The sequence below is a fragment of the Salmo salar genome, chromosome 20 (genome assembly GCF_965601325.2).
Source record: "Salmo salar chromosome 20, fSalSal1, whole genome shotgun sequence".
Lineage (NCBI taxonomy): Eukaryota > Metazoa > Chordata > Actinopteri > Salmoniformes > Salmonidae > Salmo > Salmo salar.
In genome coordinates this window covers 88982475-89000200 of record NC_138310.1, presented here as the reverse complement: position 1 = coordinate 89000200, position 17726 = coordinate 88982475, and the positions used below count along the sequence as shown (strand labels likewise).

Below are 17726 nucleotides of genomic sequence, written 5' to 3'. Positions count from 1 at the left end.
ATACTATATAGAGAATAGGGTGCCAGATATGGTCAAAAGTAGTATACTTTATAGGGAATAGGGTGCCAGCCCTGGTCAAAAGTAGTATACTATATAGGGAATAGGGTGCCAGCCCTGGTCAAAAGTAGTATACTATATAGGGAATAGGGTGCCAGCCCTGGTCAAAAGTAGTATACTATATAGGGAATAGGGTGCCAGCCCTGGTCAAAAGTAGTATACTATATAGGGAATAGGGTGCCAGCCTTGGTCAAAAGTAGTATACTATATAGGGAATAGGGTGCCAGCCCTGGTCAAAAGTAGTATACTATATAGGGAATAGGGTGCCAGCCCTGGTCAAAAGTAGTATACTATATAGGGAATAGGGTGCCAGCCCTGGTCAAAAGTAGTATACTATATAGGGAATAGGGTGCCAGCCCTGGTCAAAAGTAGTATACTATATAGGGAATAGGGTGCCATTTTGGGGCGTAGAGGCTTTCTAATCTACACCAACCTTCTAGTCAGTCAGAACCCAAAATATCTAACTATACACACACACACACACACACACACACACACACACACACACACACACACACACACACACACACACACACACACACACACACACACACCTAAACTAACTATATTAAACTAAATCCAAACTTCCTGAGGTATAGGTTAGGAGGCTAACCTCCAAGAAGTTTTGGAAGCACTCACTGAAATTGCATATAAGTTGTAGATGTTCTCCAGGCTGTTGTCTCTTTGGTGCAGCAGGGCGGTGGCTGTCTCTAGGTTCATGCTGGGCGCCGTACTGGCCTCCGTGCGCTGTGGCCCGTTGCTATGGCCACCGCTGTCCCCGTTCATCACGATGACGTCACTGAGGCTGCTAAGTGCGTCTGTGGTGGACATCTCCGGCTCGCTCCTCACTCCCACGAGCCCACCCTCCGTGTCCGCCTGCAGTCTTCCCTCCCTGGGCTCGGTGTCGGAGTCGCTGCCCCCCTCCCTGGTACTACCCTCCAGGTTCTCCTTGCTGTTGGAGAGGCGGTGACGGCTGCCCAGCTGGGGGAGCCTGAGGTGGGTCTGTCTGTGGCCTGCGCCCCCTGACCCTCCTCCTGTCTTGGGGCTGCTGCAGGGGCTGCTGGTACAGCTGATGGAAGAGGGAGGGGCTGACTTCCTGCCTGAAGCTGGAGAGGCTGTGGAGACACAAAGAGAGAGAGCGAGACTCAGTAAAACAGCTTGACCTCATTCTTCCTGTGTATATGGGCTATGTGGTGTATTGTGCACTATGAATAGATATAAATATATGCTTGCTCTGGTTTCGGTTGTTTCAGTGTGTTTTATTACCTCTTTCCGAATGACTGGTTTGTTTAACAATGGGAAACTACTGCAGATCACTGGGCTATCATCAAGCTAATCAGGGACTTGGAAGCAACAGTCACTTGAAACAGATGAAGCAATGAAACATAGCCAGGATTGAGACAGGAGCGAGACAGATGGCACCCTATTCCCTATATAAGTGCACTACATTTGACCAGGATCCATAGGGACTATGCACTATAAAGGGAATAGGGTCCCATTTGGGATGTAGACAGGATGATATCAGACCTTTGAGGATGTTGAGGAACCCAGCAGGGGCGGAGATGGAGGACACGGTTTCTCCTCCTCCTATCCTCAGTAGCTCCTCCCCCTCGCTGCGGCTCTGCACACTGTGTAGCCCGTTAAGCCCCGCCTCCCGGGGAGCCAGGTAAACACTAGGGTCAAACCTCTCTCTGGGAAACTGGACGATCTTCTGAGACTTGATCCAGCGACCGTTCACAAACTGGAATCTCTTCAGGTGTACTATCTGCAATGCAGAGCCAAGCAACAACATAAACTAATGAAACATTGATGTAGATACGTCTGTTTACATTGATAATAATGAGCTCTTGCTCTTTAAATAATAATAATAATAATAATAATAAAGGAAATAGTGGTGTAAAGTATACTGCATTTCAATCATACTATGTAGTGAGGCTGGGCGCCATGTGGTGAGGCTGGGCGCCATGTGGTGATGGTGGGCGCCATGTAGTGATGGTGGGCGCCATGTAGTGAGGCTGGGCGCCATGTAGTGAGGCTGGGCGCCATGTAGTGATGGTGGGCGCCATGTAGTGAGGCTGGGCGCCATGTAGTGATGGTGGGCGCCATGTAGTGATGGTGGGCGCCATGTAGTGATGGTGGGCGCCATGTAGTGAGGCTGGGCGCCATGTGGTGATGGTGGGCGCCATGTAGTGATGGTGGGCGCCATGTAGTGATGGTGGGCACCATGTAGTGAGGCTGGGCGCCATGTAGTGATGGTGGGCGCCATGTAGTGAGGCTGGGCGCCATGTGGTGAGGCTGGGCGCCATGTAGTGATGGTGGGCGCCATGTAGTGAGGCTGGGCGCCATGTAGTGATGGTGGGCGCCATGTAGTGAGGCTGGGCGCCATGTAGTGATGGTGGGCGCCATGTGGTGATGGTGGGCGCCATGTAGTGATGGTGGGCGCCATGTAGTGAGGCTGGGCGCCATGTAGTGAGGCTGGGCGCCATGTAGTGATGGTGGGCGCCATGTAGTGAGGCTGGGCGCCATGTAGTGATGGTGGGCGCCATGTAGTGAGGCTGGGCGCCATGTAGTGATGGTGGGCGCCATGTAGTGAGGCTGGGCGCCATGTAGTGATGGTGGGCGCCATGTAGTGATGGTGGGCGCCATGTAGTGAGGCTGGGCGCCATGTGGTGATGGTGGGCGCCATGTAGTGATGGTGGGCGCCATGTAGTGATGGTGGGCGCCATGTAGTGAGGCTGGGCGCCATGTAGTGATGGTGGGCGCCATGTAGTGAGGCTGGGCGCCATGTGGTGAGGCTGGGCGCCATGTAGTGATGGTGGGCGCCATGTAGTGAGGCTGGGCGCCATGTAGTGATGGTGGGCGCCATGTAGTGAGGCTGGGCGCCATGTAGTGATGGTGGGCGCCATGTAGTGAGGCTGGGCGCCATGTAGTGATGGTGGGCGCCATGTAGTGAGGCTGGGCGCCATGTAGTGATGGTGGGCGCCATGTAGTGAGGCTGGGCGCCATGTAGTGATGGTGGGCGCCATGTAGTGAGGCTGGGCGCCATGTAGCGAGGCTGGGCGCCATGTAGTGAGGCTGGGTGCCATGTAGTAGTGTATCATGTGCACCATCCTGTGGATGTTCTGAAAAACTTAAGGTACCTCCCAAATGGCACCCTATTCTCTATAGTGCACTACTTCCTCATAACATCTATCTACAGTATCTGGTAGTCTCATACCATCTAACTACCTGGTAGCATCATAACATCTAACTACAGTATCTGGTAGCCTCATAACATCTAACTACAGTATCTGGTAGCCTCATAACATCTAACTACAGTATCTGGTAGCCTCATAACATCTAACTACCTGGTAGCATCATAACATCTAACTACCTGGTAGCCACATAACATCTAACTACCTGGTAGCATCATAACATCTAACTACAGCATCTGGTAGCCTCATAACATCTAACTACAGTATCTGATAGTGTTGTCACGATACCAGAATTTTTACTTCGATACCTGGATTAGTATCACGATACTCAATACATAAATACGTGAACCCCCCCCCCCCCCCCCCAAAAAAGCCTAATATCTAAAGTCACAGAATAACCACTGGGTTTAATTTAGAGAAACATTAAACAACATGTTGATAACTGGTGACCAACTAAAATAACACAGAATGTGTTTTATATTCAGTTCTTCAACAAATAAAACACTATGTTAAATAATACAACAATATCTTAAATGTTCCTGATGCAAAACCATTCCTGAGACGCAGAGCATAGAAAATAAAGTGTACAATTACATATGAACTATTTTAAAATGTAATTTGATACATATCAGGGGTTAATTTGCTAGTCTTTGGACGTATTGGGTCATATGCCATGATATTTATTAGACCTATGATTCATTATAGCTAATTATACCATAGCATTGAATATTTGTTTCTGTGGCTCAGCTGGTAGAGCATGGTGTGTGCAACGCCAGGGTTGTGGGTTCGATTCCCACGTGGGGCCAGTACAAAAAAAAAATACAAAATGCATGAAATGTATGCATTCACTACTGTAAGTCGCTCTGGATAAGAGCGTCTGCTAAATGACTAAAATGTAAAAAAATGTTAAAATGATTGGCTTGCATGGTATTCGATAGCATGCATTATTTCCCTATACTCCGAGTCGATATTCACGTAATAAATAATTCCCTTCGACCACGGCCATAAATTGGGCATAAAACTAATATTCTTTCCCATTTAGAAATGGTGGTCAAAGAGACAACTTCATTGTCGATTTTTGTCATACAGAAATAACAAAAGAAAAAGTACCCAATAATCAGACTTGAGTAAAAGTCAAGATACCTTAATAGGAAATGACTCAAAAGTCACCCAGTAAAATACTACTTGAGTAAAAGTTTGAAAGTATTTGGTTTTAAATATACTTAAGTACCAAAAGTAAATGGAATTTCTAAAATGTTTATTTTTATTTTTATTGAACCGTTATTTTACCAGGTAAGTTGACTGAGAACACATTCTTATTTACAGCAACAACCTGGGGAATAGTTACAGGGGAGAGGAGATATTGAATGAGTCAAAATTAAGTTGGGGATGATTAGGTGACCGTGATGGTATGAGGGACAGATTGGGAATTTAGCCAGGACACCGGGGTTAACACCACTACTCTTAGTATAAGTGCAATGGGATCTTTAATGACCTCAGAGAGTCAGGACACTCCTTTAACGTCCCATCCGAAAGACGGCACCCTACACAGGGCAATGTCCCCAATCATTGCCCTGGGGCATTGGGATATTGTTTTTAGACTAGAGGAAAGAGTGCCTCCTACTGGCCCTCCAACACCATGTCCAGCAGCATTTGGTCTCCCATCCAGGGACTGACCAGGACCAACCCTGCTTAGCTTCAGAAGCAAGTCAGCAGTGGGATGCAGGGTGGTATGCTGCTGGCCTGTACTTAAGTATCAAAAGTAAAAGTATAAACCATTTCAAATTCCTTATATTAAGCAAACCAGACGGCATGATAGCCATTGGCACACTCCAACACAACTTACAAACAAAGCATTTGTGTTTAGTGAGTACATATTACTTCAATTACCTCGACACCGGTGCCCCTGCACATTGACAATGACTCTGTACCGGTACCCCCTGTATATAGCCTCCACATTGACTCTGTACCGGTACCACCTGTATATAGCCTCCACATTGACTCTGTACCGGTACCCCCTGTATATAGCCCCGCTATTGACTCTGTACCGGTACCCCCTGTATATAGCCTCCACATTGACTCTGTACCGGTACCCCCTGTATATAGCCTCCACATTGACTCTGTACCGGTACCACCTGTATATAGCCTCCACATTGACTCTGTACCGGTACCCCCTGTATATAGCCCCGCTATTGACTCTGTACCGGTACCCCCTGTATATAGCCTCCACATTGACTCTGTACCGGTACCCCCTGTATATAGCCTCCACATTGACTCTGTACCGGTACCCCCTGTATATAGCCCTGCTATTGTTATTTACTGCTGCTCTTTAATTAGTTGTTATTCTTATCTCTTAACTTAAAAAAATATATATATGATATTTTCTTAAAACTGCATTGTTGGTTAAGTGCTTGTCAGTAAGCATTTCACTGTAAGGTCTACACCTGTTGTATTCGGCACATGTGACAAATACAATTTGATTTGACTTGAGTCCGCCAGATCAGAGGCAGTAGGGATGAACTGGGACGTTCTCTTGAGAAGTGTGTGAATTGGACCATTTTCCACTCAAAATGTAACGAGTACTTTTGGGTGTCAAGGAAATTGTATGGAGTAAAAAGTACATTATTTTTTGGGGGGGTAATGTGGTGAAGTAAAAGTTGGCAAAAATATAAATAGTATAAAAAGTAAAGTAAAAAGTACAGATGGCGTGAGAGAGTTGGAAATGTGGGGACCGGCGTGTCCAAGTAGGCTACACGTACATACAGTATGTTTGCGGAAAACAATTCATCACAAGTAAGATATTTAACTTGTTGAGTATAGTCTGTTTGTACTACTACTAACTACTTGTTGCTTTATAGTCAGTTTTTTTTGTGTTGTTGGTCTTGGCTAGCTTAATGTTCCAGTCGGTAGCACTCAGTCACGTGGCTGCTAGCACCGTCAAGAAAAGGGGCATGAGGGAAGCCCTAGAATACTACATTTTTGTAAGGAGTGAAAACGCTCGGGAGCGGGCAATGTTGAAAAGTAATCTTTAGACATATTGTACTTTTCTTAAAATGTAGTTTTGTTATTTACTAAAACAAGCCGACAACAACAAAATTGTATTTGAAAAAGGTCAAGTGTTTTTGCTGTGAGCCAAATGGGGTAACCTAGGTAACCACAGGTTGTTTTCCCCACAGGCAGGTGGGGTCATGACATGTCTAATACTGACAGACCACAGAGTACCACAGTAGAAGTCATAATACCCATAAAACCTAGCAGTCATACAGGGAAATGGTTCCAATCATTTTCCCACAATTCATTTTTTCCATAGGGGATTTTAGGAGAGAGAGAGATTTACATGGTTATAAACATCACGCTTTGTAAGCCTACACGAAACACAGCCCTTTTTTTCAGTGTTTCTAAAATCCATTATCAGAAAAATGAAATGGCGGAAAAACAATTGGAAAAATTGTCAGTTTAACCAGGTTTTATGGGTATTCACCCCCCTTGGCATTTTTCCTATTTTGCTGCCCACAACCTGGAATTAAAATATTTTGGGGGGGGTTTGTATAATTTGATTCACACAACATGCCTACCACTTTGAAGATGCAAAATATGTTTTATTGTGAAAACAAGAAATAAGACATAACAACAGAAAACTTGTGTGCATAACTATCCCACCCCCCCCCCCCCCCCCAGGTTTTGACTATGCCATTCCAATACATTTAAATGTTTCCCCTTAAACCACTCGAGTGTTGCTTTAGCAGTATGCTTAGGGTCATTGTCCTGCTGGAAGGTGAACCGCCGTCACAGTCTCAAATCTCTGGAAGACTGAAACAGGTTTCCCTCAAGAATTTCCCTTTATTTAGCGCCATCCATCATTCTTTCAATTCTGACCAGTTTCCCAGTCCCTGCCGATGAAAAACATCCCCACAGCATGCTGCCACCACCATGCTTCAATGTGGGGATGGTGTTCTCGGGGTGATGAAAGGTGTTGGGTTTGCGCCAGACATAGCGTTTTTCTTGATGGCCAAAAAGCTCAATTTTAGTCTCATCTGACCAGAGTACCTTCTTCCATATGTTTGGGGAGTCTCCCACATGCCTTTTGGCTAACACCAAACATGTTTGCTCATTTCTTTCTTTAAGCAATGTTTTTTTTCTGGCCACTCTTCCGTAAAGCCCAGCTCTGTGGAGTCTATGGCTTAAAGTGGTCCTATGGACAGATACTCCAATATCCGCTGTGGAGATTTGTAGCTCTTTCAGGGTTATCTTTGGTCTCTTTGTTGCCTCTCCTTGCCTGGTCCGTGAGTTTTGGTGGACGGCCCTCTCTTGGCAGGTTTGTTGTGGTGCCATATTCTTTCCATTTTTTAATAATGGATTTAAAATGGTGCTCCGTGGGATGTTCAAAGTTTCAGATATTTTTTTATAACCCAATCCTGATCTGTAATTCTCCACAACTTTGTCCCTGACCTGTTTGGAGAGCTCCTTGGTCTTCATGGTGCCGCTTGCTTGGTGGTGCCCCTTGCTTAGTGGTATTGCAGACTCTGGGGCCTTTCAGAACAGGTGTATATATACACTGAGATCATGTGACACTTACATTTTTTTTATTTTTTTTATTTCACCTTTATTTACCCAGGTAGGCAAGTTGAGAACAAGTTCTCATTTACAATTGCAACCTGGCCAAGATAAAGCAAAGCAGTTCGACAACATACAACAACACAGAGTTACACATGGAGTAAAACAAATATACAGTCAATAATACAGTAGAAAAATAAGTCTATGTACAATGTCTGCAAATGAGGTGAGATAAGGGAGGTAAAGGCAAAAAAGTCCATGGTGGCAAAGTAAATACAATATAGCAAGTAAAACACTGGAATGGTAGATTTGTAGTAGAAGAAAGTGCAAAGTAGAAATAGAGATAATGGGGTGCAAAGGAGCAAAATAAAATAAATAAAATAAATAAATACAGTAGGGGAAGAGGTAGTTGTTGCTAAATTATAGATGGGCTATGTACAGGTGCAGTGATCTGTGAGCTGCTCTGACAGCTGGTGCTTAAAGCTAGTGAGGGAGATAAGTGTTTCCAGTTTCAGAGATTTTTGTAGTTCGTTCCAGTCATTGGCAGCAGAGAACTGGAAAGAGAGACGGCCAAAGGAGGAATTGGCTTTGGGGGGTGACCAGAGAGATATACCTGCTGGAGCGCGTGCTACAGGTGGGTGCTGCTATGGTGACCAGTGAGCGGAGATAAGGGGGGACTTTACCTAGCAGGGTCTTGTAGATGACCTGGAGCCAGTGGGTTTGGCGACGATTATGAAGCGAAGGCCAGCCAACGAGAGCGTACAGGTCGCAGTGGTGGGTAGTATATGGGGCTTGGTGACAAAACGGATGGCACTGTGATAGACTGCATCCAGTTTGTTGAGTAGGGTATTGGAGGCTATTTTGTAAATGACATCGCCAAAGTCGAGGATCGGTAGGATGGTCAGTTTTACGACAGTATGTTTGGCAGCATGAGTGAAGGATGCTTTGTTGCGAAATAGGAAGCCAATTCTTGATTTAACTTTGGATTGGAGATGTTTGATGTGAGTCTGGAAGGAGAGTTTACAGTCTAACCAGACACCTAGGTATTTGTAGTTGTCCACATATTCTAAGTCAGAACCGTCCAGAGTAGTGATGCAGGACAGGCGGGCAGGTGCAGGCAGCGATCGGTTGAAGAGCATGCATTTAGTTTTACTTGTATTTAGGAGCAGTTGGAGGCCACGGAAGGAGATTTGTATGGCATTGAAGCTCGTCTGGAGGGTTGTTAACACAGTGTCCAAAGAAGGGCCAGAAGTATACAGAATGGTGTCGTCTGCGTAGAGGTGGATCAGAGACTCACCAGCAGCAAGAGCGACATCATTGATATATACAGAGTAAAGAGTTGGCCCAAGAATTGAACCCTGTGGCACCCCCATAGAGACTGCCAGAGGTCCGGACAACAGGCCCTCCGATTTGACACACTGAACTCTATCAGAGAAGTAGTTGGTGAACCAGGCGATGCAATCATTAGAGAAACCAAGGCTATTGAGCCTGCCGATGAGGATGTGGTGATTGACAGAGTCGAAAGCTTTGGCCAGGTCAATGAAAACGGCAGCACAGTATTGTTTCTTATCGATGGCGGTTACGATATCATTTAGGACCTTGAGCGTCGCTGAGGTGCACCCATTACCAGCTCTGAATGTATTTGGGAGAAGGAGAAGTGGGGAAGGCTTGGGCGAGTAGCTGTGGGGGGTGCAGTGCTGTTGACTGCAGTAGGGGTAGCCAGGTGGAAAGCATGGCCAGCCGTAGAAAAATGGTTATTGAAATTCTCAATTATAATGGGTTTATCAGTGGTGACAGAGTTTCCTAGCATCAGTGCAGGGGGCAGTTGGGAGGAGGTGTTCTTATTCTCCATGGACTTTACAATGTCCCAGAACTTTTTTGAATTTGTGTTGCAGGAAGCAAATTTCTGCTTGAAAAAGCTAGCCTTAGCTTTTCTAACTGCCTGTGTATATTGGTTTCTAACTTCCCTGAAAAGTTGCATATCACGGGGGCTGTTTGATGCTAATGCAGAACGCCATAGGATGTTTTTGTGTTGGTTAAGGGCAGTCAGGTCTGGGGAGAACCAAGGGCTATACCGGTTCCTGGTTCAAAATTTCTTGAATGGGGCATGCTTATTTAAGATGGTGAGGAAGGCATTTAAAAAAAATAACCAGGCATCCTCTACTGACGGGATGAGGTCAATATTCTTCCAGGATACCAGGGCCAGGTCGATTAGGAAGGCTTGCTCGCTGAAATGTTTCAGGGAGTGTTTGACAGTGATGAGTGGAGGTCGTTTGACCGTAGACCCATTACGGATGCAGGCAATGAGGCAGTGATCGCTGAGATCTTGGTTGAAAACAGCAGAGGTGTATTTAGAGGGCAAATTGGTTAGGATGATATCTATGAGGGTGCCAGTGTTTACGGCTTTGGGGTGGTACCTGGTGGGTTCATTAATAATTTGTGTGAGATTGAGGGCGTCAAGCTTGGATTGTAGGATGGCTGGGGTGTTAAGCATGTCCCAGTTTAGGTCACCTAGTAGCACGAGCTCTGAAGATAGATGGGGGGCAATCAGTTCACATATGGTGTCCAGAGCACAGCTGGGGGCCGAGGGTGGTCTATAGCAGGCGGCAACGGTGAGAGACTTGTTTTTAGAGAGATGGATTTTTAAAAGTAGAAGTTCAAATTCTTTGGGTACAGACCTGGATAGTAGGACAGAACTCTGCAGGCTAACACCGCCCCCTTTGGCCGTTCTATCTTGTCTGAAAACGTTGTAGTTAGGGATGAAGATTTCAGAGTTTTTGGTGGACTTCCTAAGCCAGGATTCAGACCCTGCTAGGACATCTGGGTTGGCAGAGTGTGCTAAAGCAGTGAATAAAACAAACTTAGGGAGGAGGCTTCTAATGTTAACATGCATGAAACCAAGGCTATTACGGTTACAGAAGTCATCAAAAGAGAGCGCCTGGGGAGTAGGAGTGGAGCTAGGCACTGCAGGGCCTGGATTCACCTCTACATCACCAGAGGAACAGAGAAGTATAAGGGTACGGCTAAAAGCTATAAGAATTGGTCGTCTGTGATGTCCGGAATAGAGAGAAAAAGGAGCAGGTTTCTGGGGGGGCGATAAAATAGCTTCATGGTATAATGTACAGACAAAGGTATGGTAAGATGTGAGTACAGTGGAGGTAAACCTAGGCATTGAGTGATGATGACAGAGATATTGTCTCTAGAAACATCATTGAAACCAAAAGATGTCATAGTTCCTCCACCCACACATGCTGAGAGGTTGGATAAGGTATAATGAGCAGGGCTAGAGGCTCTACAGTGAAATAAGCCAATAAACACTAACCAGAACAGCAATGGACAAGGCATATTGACATTAAGGAGAGGCATGCTTAGCCGAGTGATCAAAGGGTCAAGTGAGAGTTAGATAGCTAGCCGAGCCATAGGTAGCAAGCTGGTAGAAGATGGAGGTCTGTTTTTAGCCACCTCGTGCGATTCCGTCTGTAGATTAGTGGGGTTCTGTGTGGTAAAATAGTTAGTTATAGTGGCCCAAGAAAATTGTCCGACAGACCTATTCAGATAGCAGTCGATATGACAGCTAACGATTAGTGGGCCGCAGATGGGCATTCGGGTTACGTCGCAACGGAGGGGCCAGTTGGATAACTCCCTCGGGCAGATAACGTCGGTGGTCCAGTCGTGAAGGCCCGATGGGGCTCCGCATCGGCAGTAAAACGGGTCCGGATAGGTGATTGTAGCCCAGGAGAGGCTGATGGAACTCTTCAGCTGGCTAGCTCCGGAATAGCCCAGGAGTGGCTGATGAAACTCTTCAGCTGGCTAGCTCCGGAATAGCCCAGGAGAGGCTGATGAAACTCTTCAGCTGGCTAGCTCCGGAATAGCCCAGGAGTGGCTGATGAAACTCTTCAGCTGGCTAGCTCCGGAATGATTTATGTTAACTCCGGGACCAACGTTGCCAATAGTCACTCAGGTAGCAGTTAGCTAGCTGCAAGATCCAGGTGTAAACGTCCAGAGCCTGCGGTAGAAATCCGGGGATATGGAGAGAGAATAGGTCCGGTAAGCTCTGGTCTGAGTCGCGCTGTACAAAAATTGCCGATAGCTTTTCGAGCTAATGGATAGCTGAGGACCGCTAACCGTGGCTAGCTGAACTCCAACGTTAGCCAGTGAACTGGCTAACCTCTGGCTAGCTTCTGTTGTGGATTTCAGATGAGGTAAATAATACTTTTCTTTTTTAAATTGGTGAGGCGGGTTGCAGGAGAGTGTTTTGAGGTTGAGTTTTTAGAAGAAAAAAAAAATATGTAAAAAGATATGCGAAGAAAATATGTAAATATATATATACACGGGACACGACAAGAGGAAGACAAAGGACGTCTGAATTGCTACGCCATCTTGGGAAAAAAGTAATAAAGTCCACCTGTGTGCAATCTAACTAATTATGTGACTTCTGAAGGTAATTGGCTGCACCAGATCTTATTTAGGGGCTTCATAGCAAAGGGGGTGAATACATATGCATGCAAGTAATTAGTAATTTTTTTCATTTCACTTCACCAATTTGGACTATTTTTTATATGTCCATTACATGAAATCCAAATAAATATCCATTTAAAATTACAGGCTGTAACGCAACAAAATACTACAATTCCCAGAGTGCATTTCAACTCCCATGGTGCAATGCTCCACCCAGGGCTGCTAGCTGGCTACTGCTAACAAGCCCAGACAAATGCAAAGTAGTGTAAATATACTGAACAAAAATATAAAAACACAACATGCAACAATTTCAACGATTGTACTGAGTTACAGTTCATATAAGGGAATCAGTCAATATAAATAAAATTCATTAGGCCCTAATCTATGGATTTTACATGACTGGGAAGGGGCGCAGCCATGGTTGGGCCTGGGAGGGCATAGGGACACCCACTGGGGAGCCAGGCCCAGCCAATCAGAATGAGTTTTTCCCCCACAAAAGGGCTTTATTACAGACATAAATACTCCTCTGTTTCATCATATGTCTGGGTGGCTGGTCTCAGATAATTCTGCAGGTGAAGAAGCCAGAAGTGGAAATCCTGGGCTGGTGTGGTTATACTTGGTCAGCAGTTGTCAGGTCGGTTGGATGTACTGCCAAATTCTTTAAAATGACGTTGGAGGCGGCTTATGGTAGAGAAATTAACAAAATTATCTGGCAACAGCTCTGGTGGACATTCCTTAAATCAGCATGCCAATTACACGCTCCCTCAAAACTGTACATTTTAGAGGTGCCATTTATTGTCCCCAGCACAAGGTGCACCTGTGTAATGATCATTCTATTTAATCAGCTTCTTGATATGCCACACCTGTCAGGTGGATGGATCATCTTGGTAAAGGAGAAATGCTCACTAACAGGGATGTAAACAAATTTGTGCACAACATTTTAGAGAAATTAACTTTTTGTGCACATGGAACATTTCTGGGATCTTTTATTTCAGCTCATGAAACATGAAACCAACACTTTACATGTTGCGTTGTGTACAGTATATTGCTGTCATAGATAAATTATGAGTGCATTTCACATTACTTTTGTAATCATATTATAATGCTCATTATAATGCTCATAATGTCATGTTGAATACACTTAGTGTACAAAACATTAAGAACACCTGCTCTTTCCATGACAGACTGACCAGGTGAAAATTATGATCCCTTATTGATGTGACTTGTTAAATCCACTTCAAATCAGTGTAGATGAAGGGGAGGAGACGGGTTAAAGAAGGATTTTTAAACCTTGAGACTGTGTGTGTGTGTGTGTGTGTGTGTGTGTGTGTGTGTGTGTGTGTGTGCCATTCAATATTAGGAAGGTGTTCCTAATGTTTGGGATACGTTCACGTCATTATCACGAAAAATATTTGAATTTAGTTGCTAGTAGAATAGCGTTCCAATGCAAATGTAATGTGGAAAATAGTTTGTTGTTCTGGAACTAAACCTCCCTTCCACTGCACTGCTTTGTAACACCTGTTGCTTAGTTGTTTTGGTGGGCTGGTCCTCATCTGCTTTGTAAACAAATTACTCCCAGTTTTCTGGAGCCAGTTGTCAACAAGCTGCGGACGTGGAGGTATGATGTTTTCCTTAGAAGAAGCCATGCTGTCGGCATTCTCTCTCCTCTCCCTTGCTTATCAAATGTGGCTCGGGCTGTGTCAGCTGCATGCACAAGTAGCCTGGCTAGCTTACTACCGCCCCCTAGAGAAGACAAGTAGCCTGGCTAGCTTACTGCCGCCCCCTAGAGGAGACAAGTAGCCTGGCTAGCTTACTGCCGCCCCCTAGAGAAGACAAGTAGCCTGGCTAGCTTACTGCCGCCCCCTAGAGAAGACAAGTAGCCTGGCTAGCTTACTGCCGCCCCCTAGAGAAGACAAGTAGCCTGGCTAGCTTACTGCCGCCCCCTAGAGAAGACAAGTAGCCTGGCTAGCTTACTGCCGCCCCCTAGAGAAGACAAGTAGCCTGGCTAGCTTACTACCGCCCCCTAGAGAAGACAAGTAGCCTGGCTAGCTTACTACCGCCCCCTAGAGAAGACAAGTAGCCTGGCTAGCTTACTGCCGCCCCCTAGAGAAGACAAGTAGCCTGGCTAGCTTACTGCCGCCCCCTAGAGAAGACAAGTAGCCTGGCTAGCTTACTACCGCCCCCTAGAGAAGACAAGTAGCCTGGCTAGCTTACTACCGCCCCCTTGAGAAGATTCAGACAAATTACAAGACAGACTGAATCCTCTCAATCCGTACATGAAGTGAGACACATCTAGTACCGAACCGTTTTTCATCTTCTCGTTTCGAAAAAGTCGCGAAGTTTGGGTATACTGTGCAACACTAGTATCTGGTATCCTCATTACATCTAACTACAGCGTACAGTGTGTGTGTGTCAGTGTTCTGACCAGTATGGGTGGCAGCCTCATAACATCTAGCTACTGTGTGTGTGTGTGTGTGTGTGTGTGTGTGTGTGTGTGTGTGTGTGTGTGTGTGTGTGTCAGTGTTCTGACCAGTATAGGCGGGAGCCTCCACAGGTCCAGTTTCTTGGTGGCCAGGCGGTGGGTCTTGCACTTGGAGCAGTAGTAGAGCTCATCCTCTCCCAGCTCCTCCTCACTGGTGAAGGCCTTCAGACAACTGTCTAGACTGATGGGCTCAGCCTGGGCCCTGCGACTCTGCTGCACACTACAGTGCTCCTCCACTATCTAGAGAGAGAGAGAGAGAGAGAGAGAGAGAGAGACGGGGAGAAGGGGGTTAGACAGGACAGATGGAGACAGGGAAAAGGGGGTTAGACGGGACAGATAGGGAAGGGGGTTAGACGGGACAGATGGAGAAGGGGGTTAGACTGGACAGATGGAGACAGGGAGAAGGGGGTTAGACGGGACAGATGGCGACAGGGAAAAGGGGGTTAGACGGGACAGATGAGGACGGGGGTTAGACTGGACAGATGGAGACAGGGGGTTAGACGGGACAGATGGAGACAGGGGGTTAGACTGGACAGATGAGGAAGGGGTTAGATTGGACAGATGGAGAAGGGGGTTAGACGGGACAGATGGGGACAGGGAGACAGGGGGTTAGACTGGACAGATGGGGAAGGGGGTTAGACTGGACAGATGGGGACAGGGAGACAGGGGGTTAGACTGGACAGATGGGGAAGGGGGTTAGACTGGACAGATGGAGAAGGGGGTTAGACGGGACAGATGGGGACAGGGAGACAGGGGGTTAGACTGGACAGATGGGGAAGGGGGTTAGACTGGACAGATGGAGAAGGGGGTTAGACGGGACAGATAGAGACAGGGGGTTAGACTGGACAGATGGAGACGGGGGTTAGACTGGATAGATGGAGACAGGGGGTTAGACTGGACAGATAGAGACAGGGGGTTAGACTGGACAGATAGAGACAGGGGGTTAGACTGGACAGATGGGGAAGGGGGTTAGACTGGACAGATGGGGAAGGGGGTTAGACGGGACAGATGGGGACAGGGGGTTAGACTGGACAGATGGGGACAGGGGGTTAGACTGGACAGATGGAGACGGGGGTTAGACTGGACAGATGGAGACAGGGGGTTAGACTGGACAGATGGAGACAGGGGGTTAGACGGGACAGATGTGGACAGGGAGACAGGGGGTTAGACTGGACAGATGAGACAGGGGGTTAGACTGGACAGATAGAGACGGGGGTTAGACAGGGAGAAGGGGGTTAGACTGGACAGATGGAGACAGGGGGTTAGACTGGGAGATAGAGAAGGGGGTTAGACTGGACAGATGGAGACAGGGAGAAGGGGGTTAGACAGGGAGATAGAGAAGGGGGTTAGACTGGACAGATGGAGACAGGGGGTTAGACAGGGAGATAGAGAAGGGGGTTAGACTGGACAGATGGAGAAGGGGGTTAGACGGGACAGATGGAGACAGGGGGTTAGACTGGACAGATGGGGACAGGGGGTTAGACTGGACAGATGGGGACAGGGAGAAGGGGGTTAGGGTTAGACGGGACAGATGGAGACAGGGGGTTAGACTGGACAGATAGAGAGGGGCCTGTGACTCTCCTCCTCACTACATTTCTAAGATCAGGGACAGAGCCAGGGGAGATAGGAAGCCTTGATGTGATTTGATTTGGGTAAAGGTCTCTGGTGCCATCATGCGTCTTTATACTCAACATATCTCCAGCACCTGTGTGGATGTAATTCTGTCCTATAGGATCTGATGACTGACACGCTCCTGTCTGGTAGAGGGAGGTGTAGGGCTGTATAGAAGCAGTATGTATAGGGCTGTAGGATATTCTATATGATATACACTCAGTGGCCAGTTTATTCGGTACACCCATCTAGTACTGGGTCGGATCCAACTTTGCCTCCAGAACAGCCTGAATTCTTCAGGGAATGGATTCTACAAGGTGTGGCGTTCAACTGTTGCTCAATTGGTATGAAGGGATCTAATGTGCTAGGAAAACATTCCCTACACTAGTACCCCACCGCCACCAGCCTGTACCGTTGAGACCAGGCAGGATGGAGCCAAATCCTGACTCTGCCATCAGCCTGTACCGTTGAGACCAGGCAGGATGGAGCCAAATCCTGACTCTGCCATCAGCCTGTACCGTTGAGACCAGGCAGGATGGAGCCATGGACTCATGCTGCTTACGCCAAATCCTGACTCTGCCATCAGCCTGTACCGTTGAGACCAGGCAGGATGGAGCCAAATCCTGACTCTGCCATCAGCCTGTACCGTTGAGACCAGGCAGGATGGAGCCAAATCCTGACTCTGCCATCAGCCTGTACCGTTGAGACCAGGCAGGATGGAGCCAAATCCTGACTCTGCCATCAGCCTGTACCGTTGAGACCAGGCAGGATGGAGCCATGGACTCATGCTGCTTACGCCAAATCCTGACTCTGCCATCAGCCTGTACCGTTGAGACCAGGCAGGATGGAGCCATGGACTCATGCTGCTTACGCCAAATCCTGACTCTGGCATCAGCCTGTACCGTTGAGACCAGGCAGGATGGAGCCATGGACTCATGCTGCTTACGCCAAATCCTGACTCTGGCATCAGCCTGTACCGTTGAGACCAGGCAGGATGGAGCCATGGACTCATGCTGCTTACGCCAAATCCTGACTCTGCCATCAGCATGACACAACAGGAACCAGGATTGGTTGGACCAGGTAATGTTTTTCCACTCCTCAGTTGTCCAGTGTTGGTGACGGCCTGCCCACTGGAGCTGCTTCTTCTTGTTTTTAGCTGATAGGAGTGGAATCCAGTGTGGTCGTCTGCTGCTATAGCCCATCCATGACAAAGACCGACGAGTTGTGTTCCAAGATGCTGTTCTGACATTTACTCCTGAGGTGCTGACCTGTTGCGTCCTCTACAACCACTGTGATTATTATTATTTGACCCTGCTGGTCATCTATGACCATTTGAACATCTTGGCCATGTTCTGTTATAATCTCCACCC

At 47.0% G+C, this 17726-nt stretch overlaps 1 protein-coding gene across 3 annotated transcripts in view; it reads right to left on the bottom strand.

Moving 5' to 3' along the window:
* Positions 1–17726, bottom strand: part of usp32 (ubiquitin specific peptidase 32) — a 105582-nt gene that overhangs the window by 7773 nt on the left and 80083 nt on the right. For all 3 annotated transcript variants that reach the window (XM_082966797.1, XM_014163631.3, XM_014163633.3), the window contains exons 30-32: positions 14794–14985; positions 1585–1822; positions 697–1172 (exon numbers count right to left, since the gene is read on the bottom strand). In XM_082966797.1, coding sequence (XP_082822923.1) covers positions 697–1172; positions 1585–1822; positions 14794–14985 — 906 coding nt within the window. The remainder of the gene's footprint in view (positions 1–696; positions 1173–1584; positions 1823–14793; positions 14986–17726) is intronic.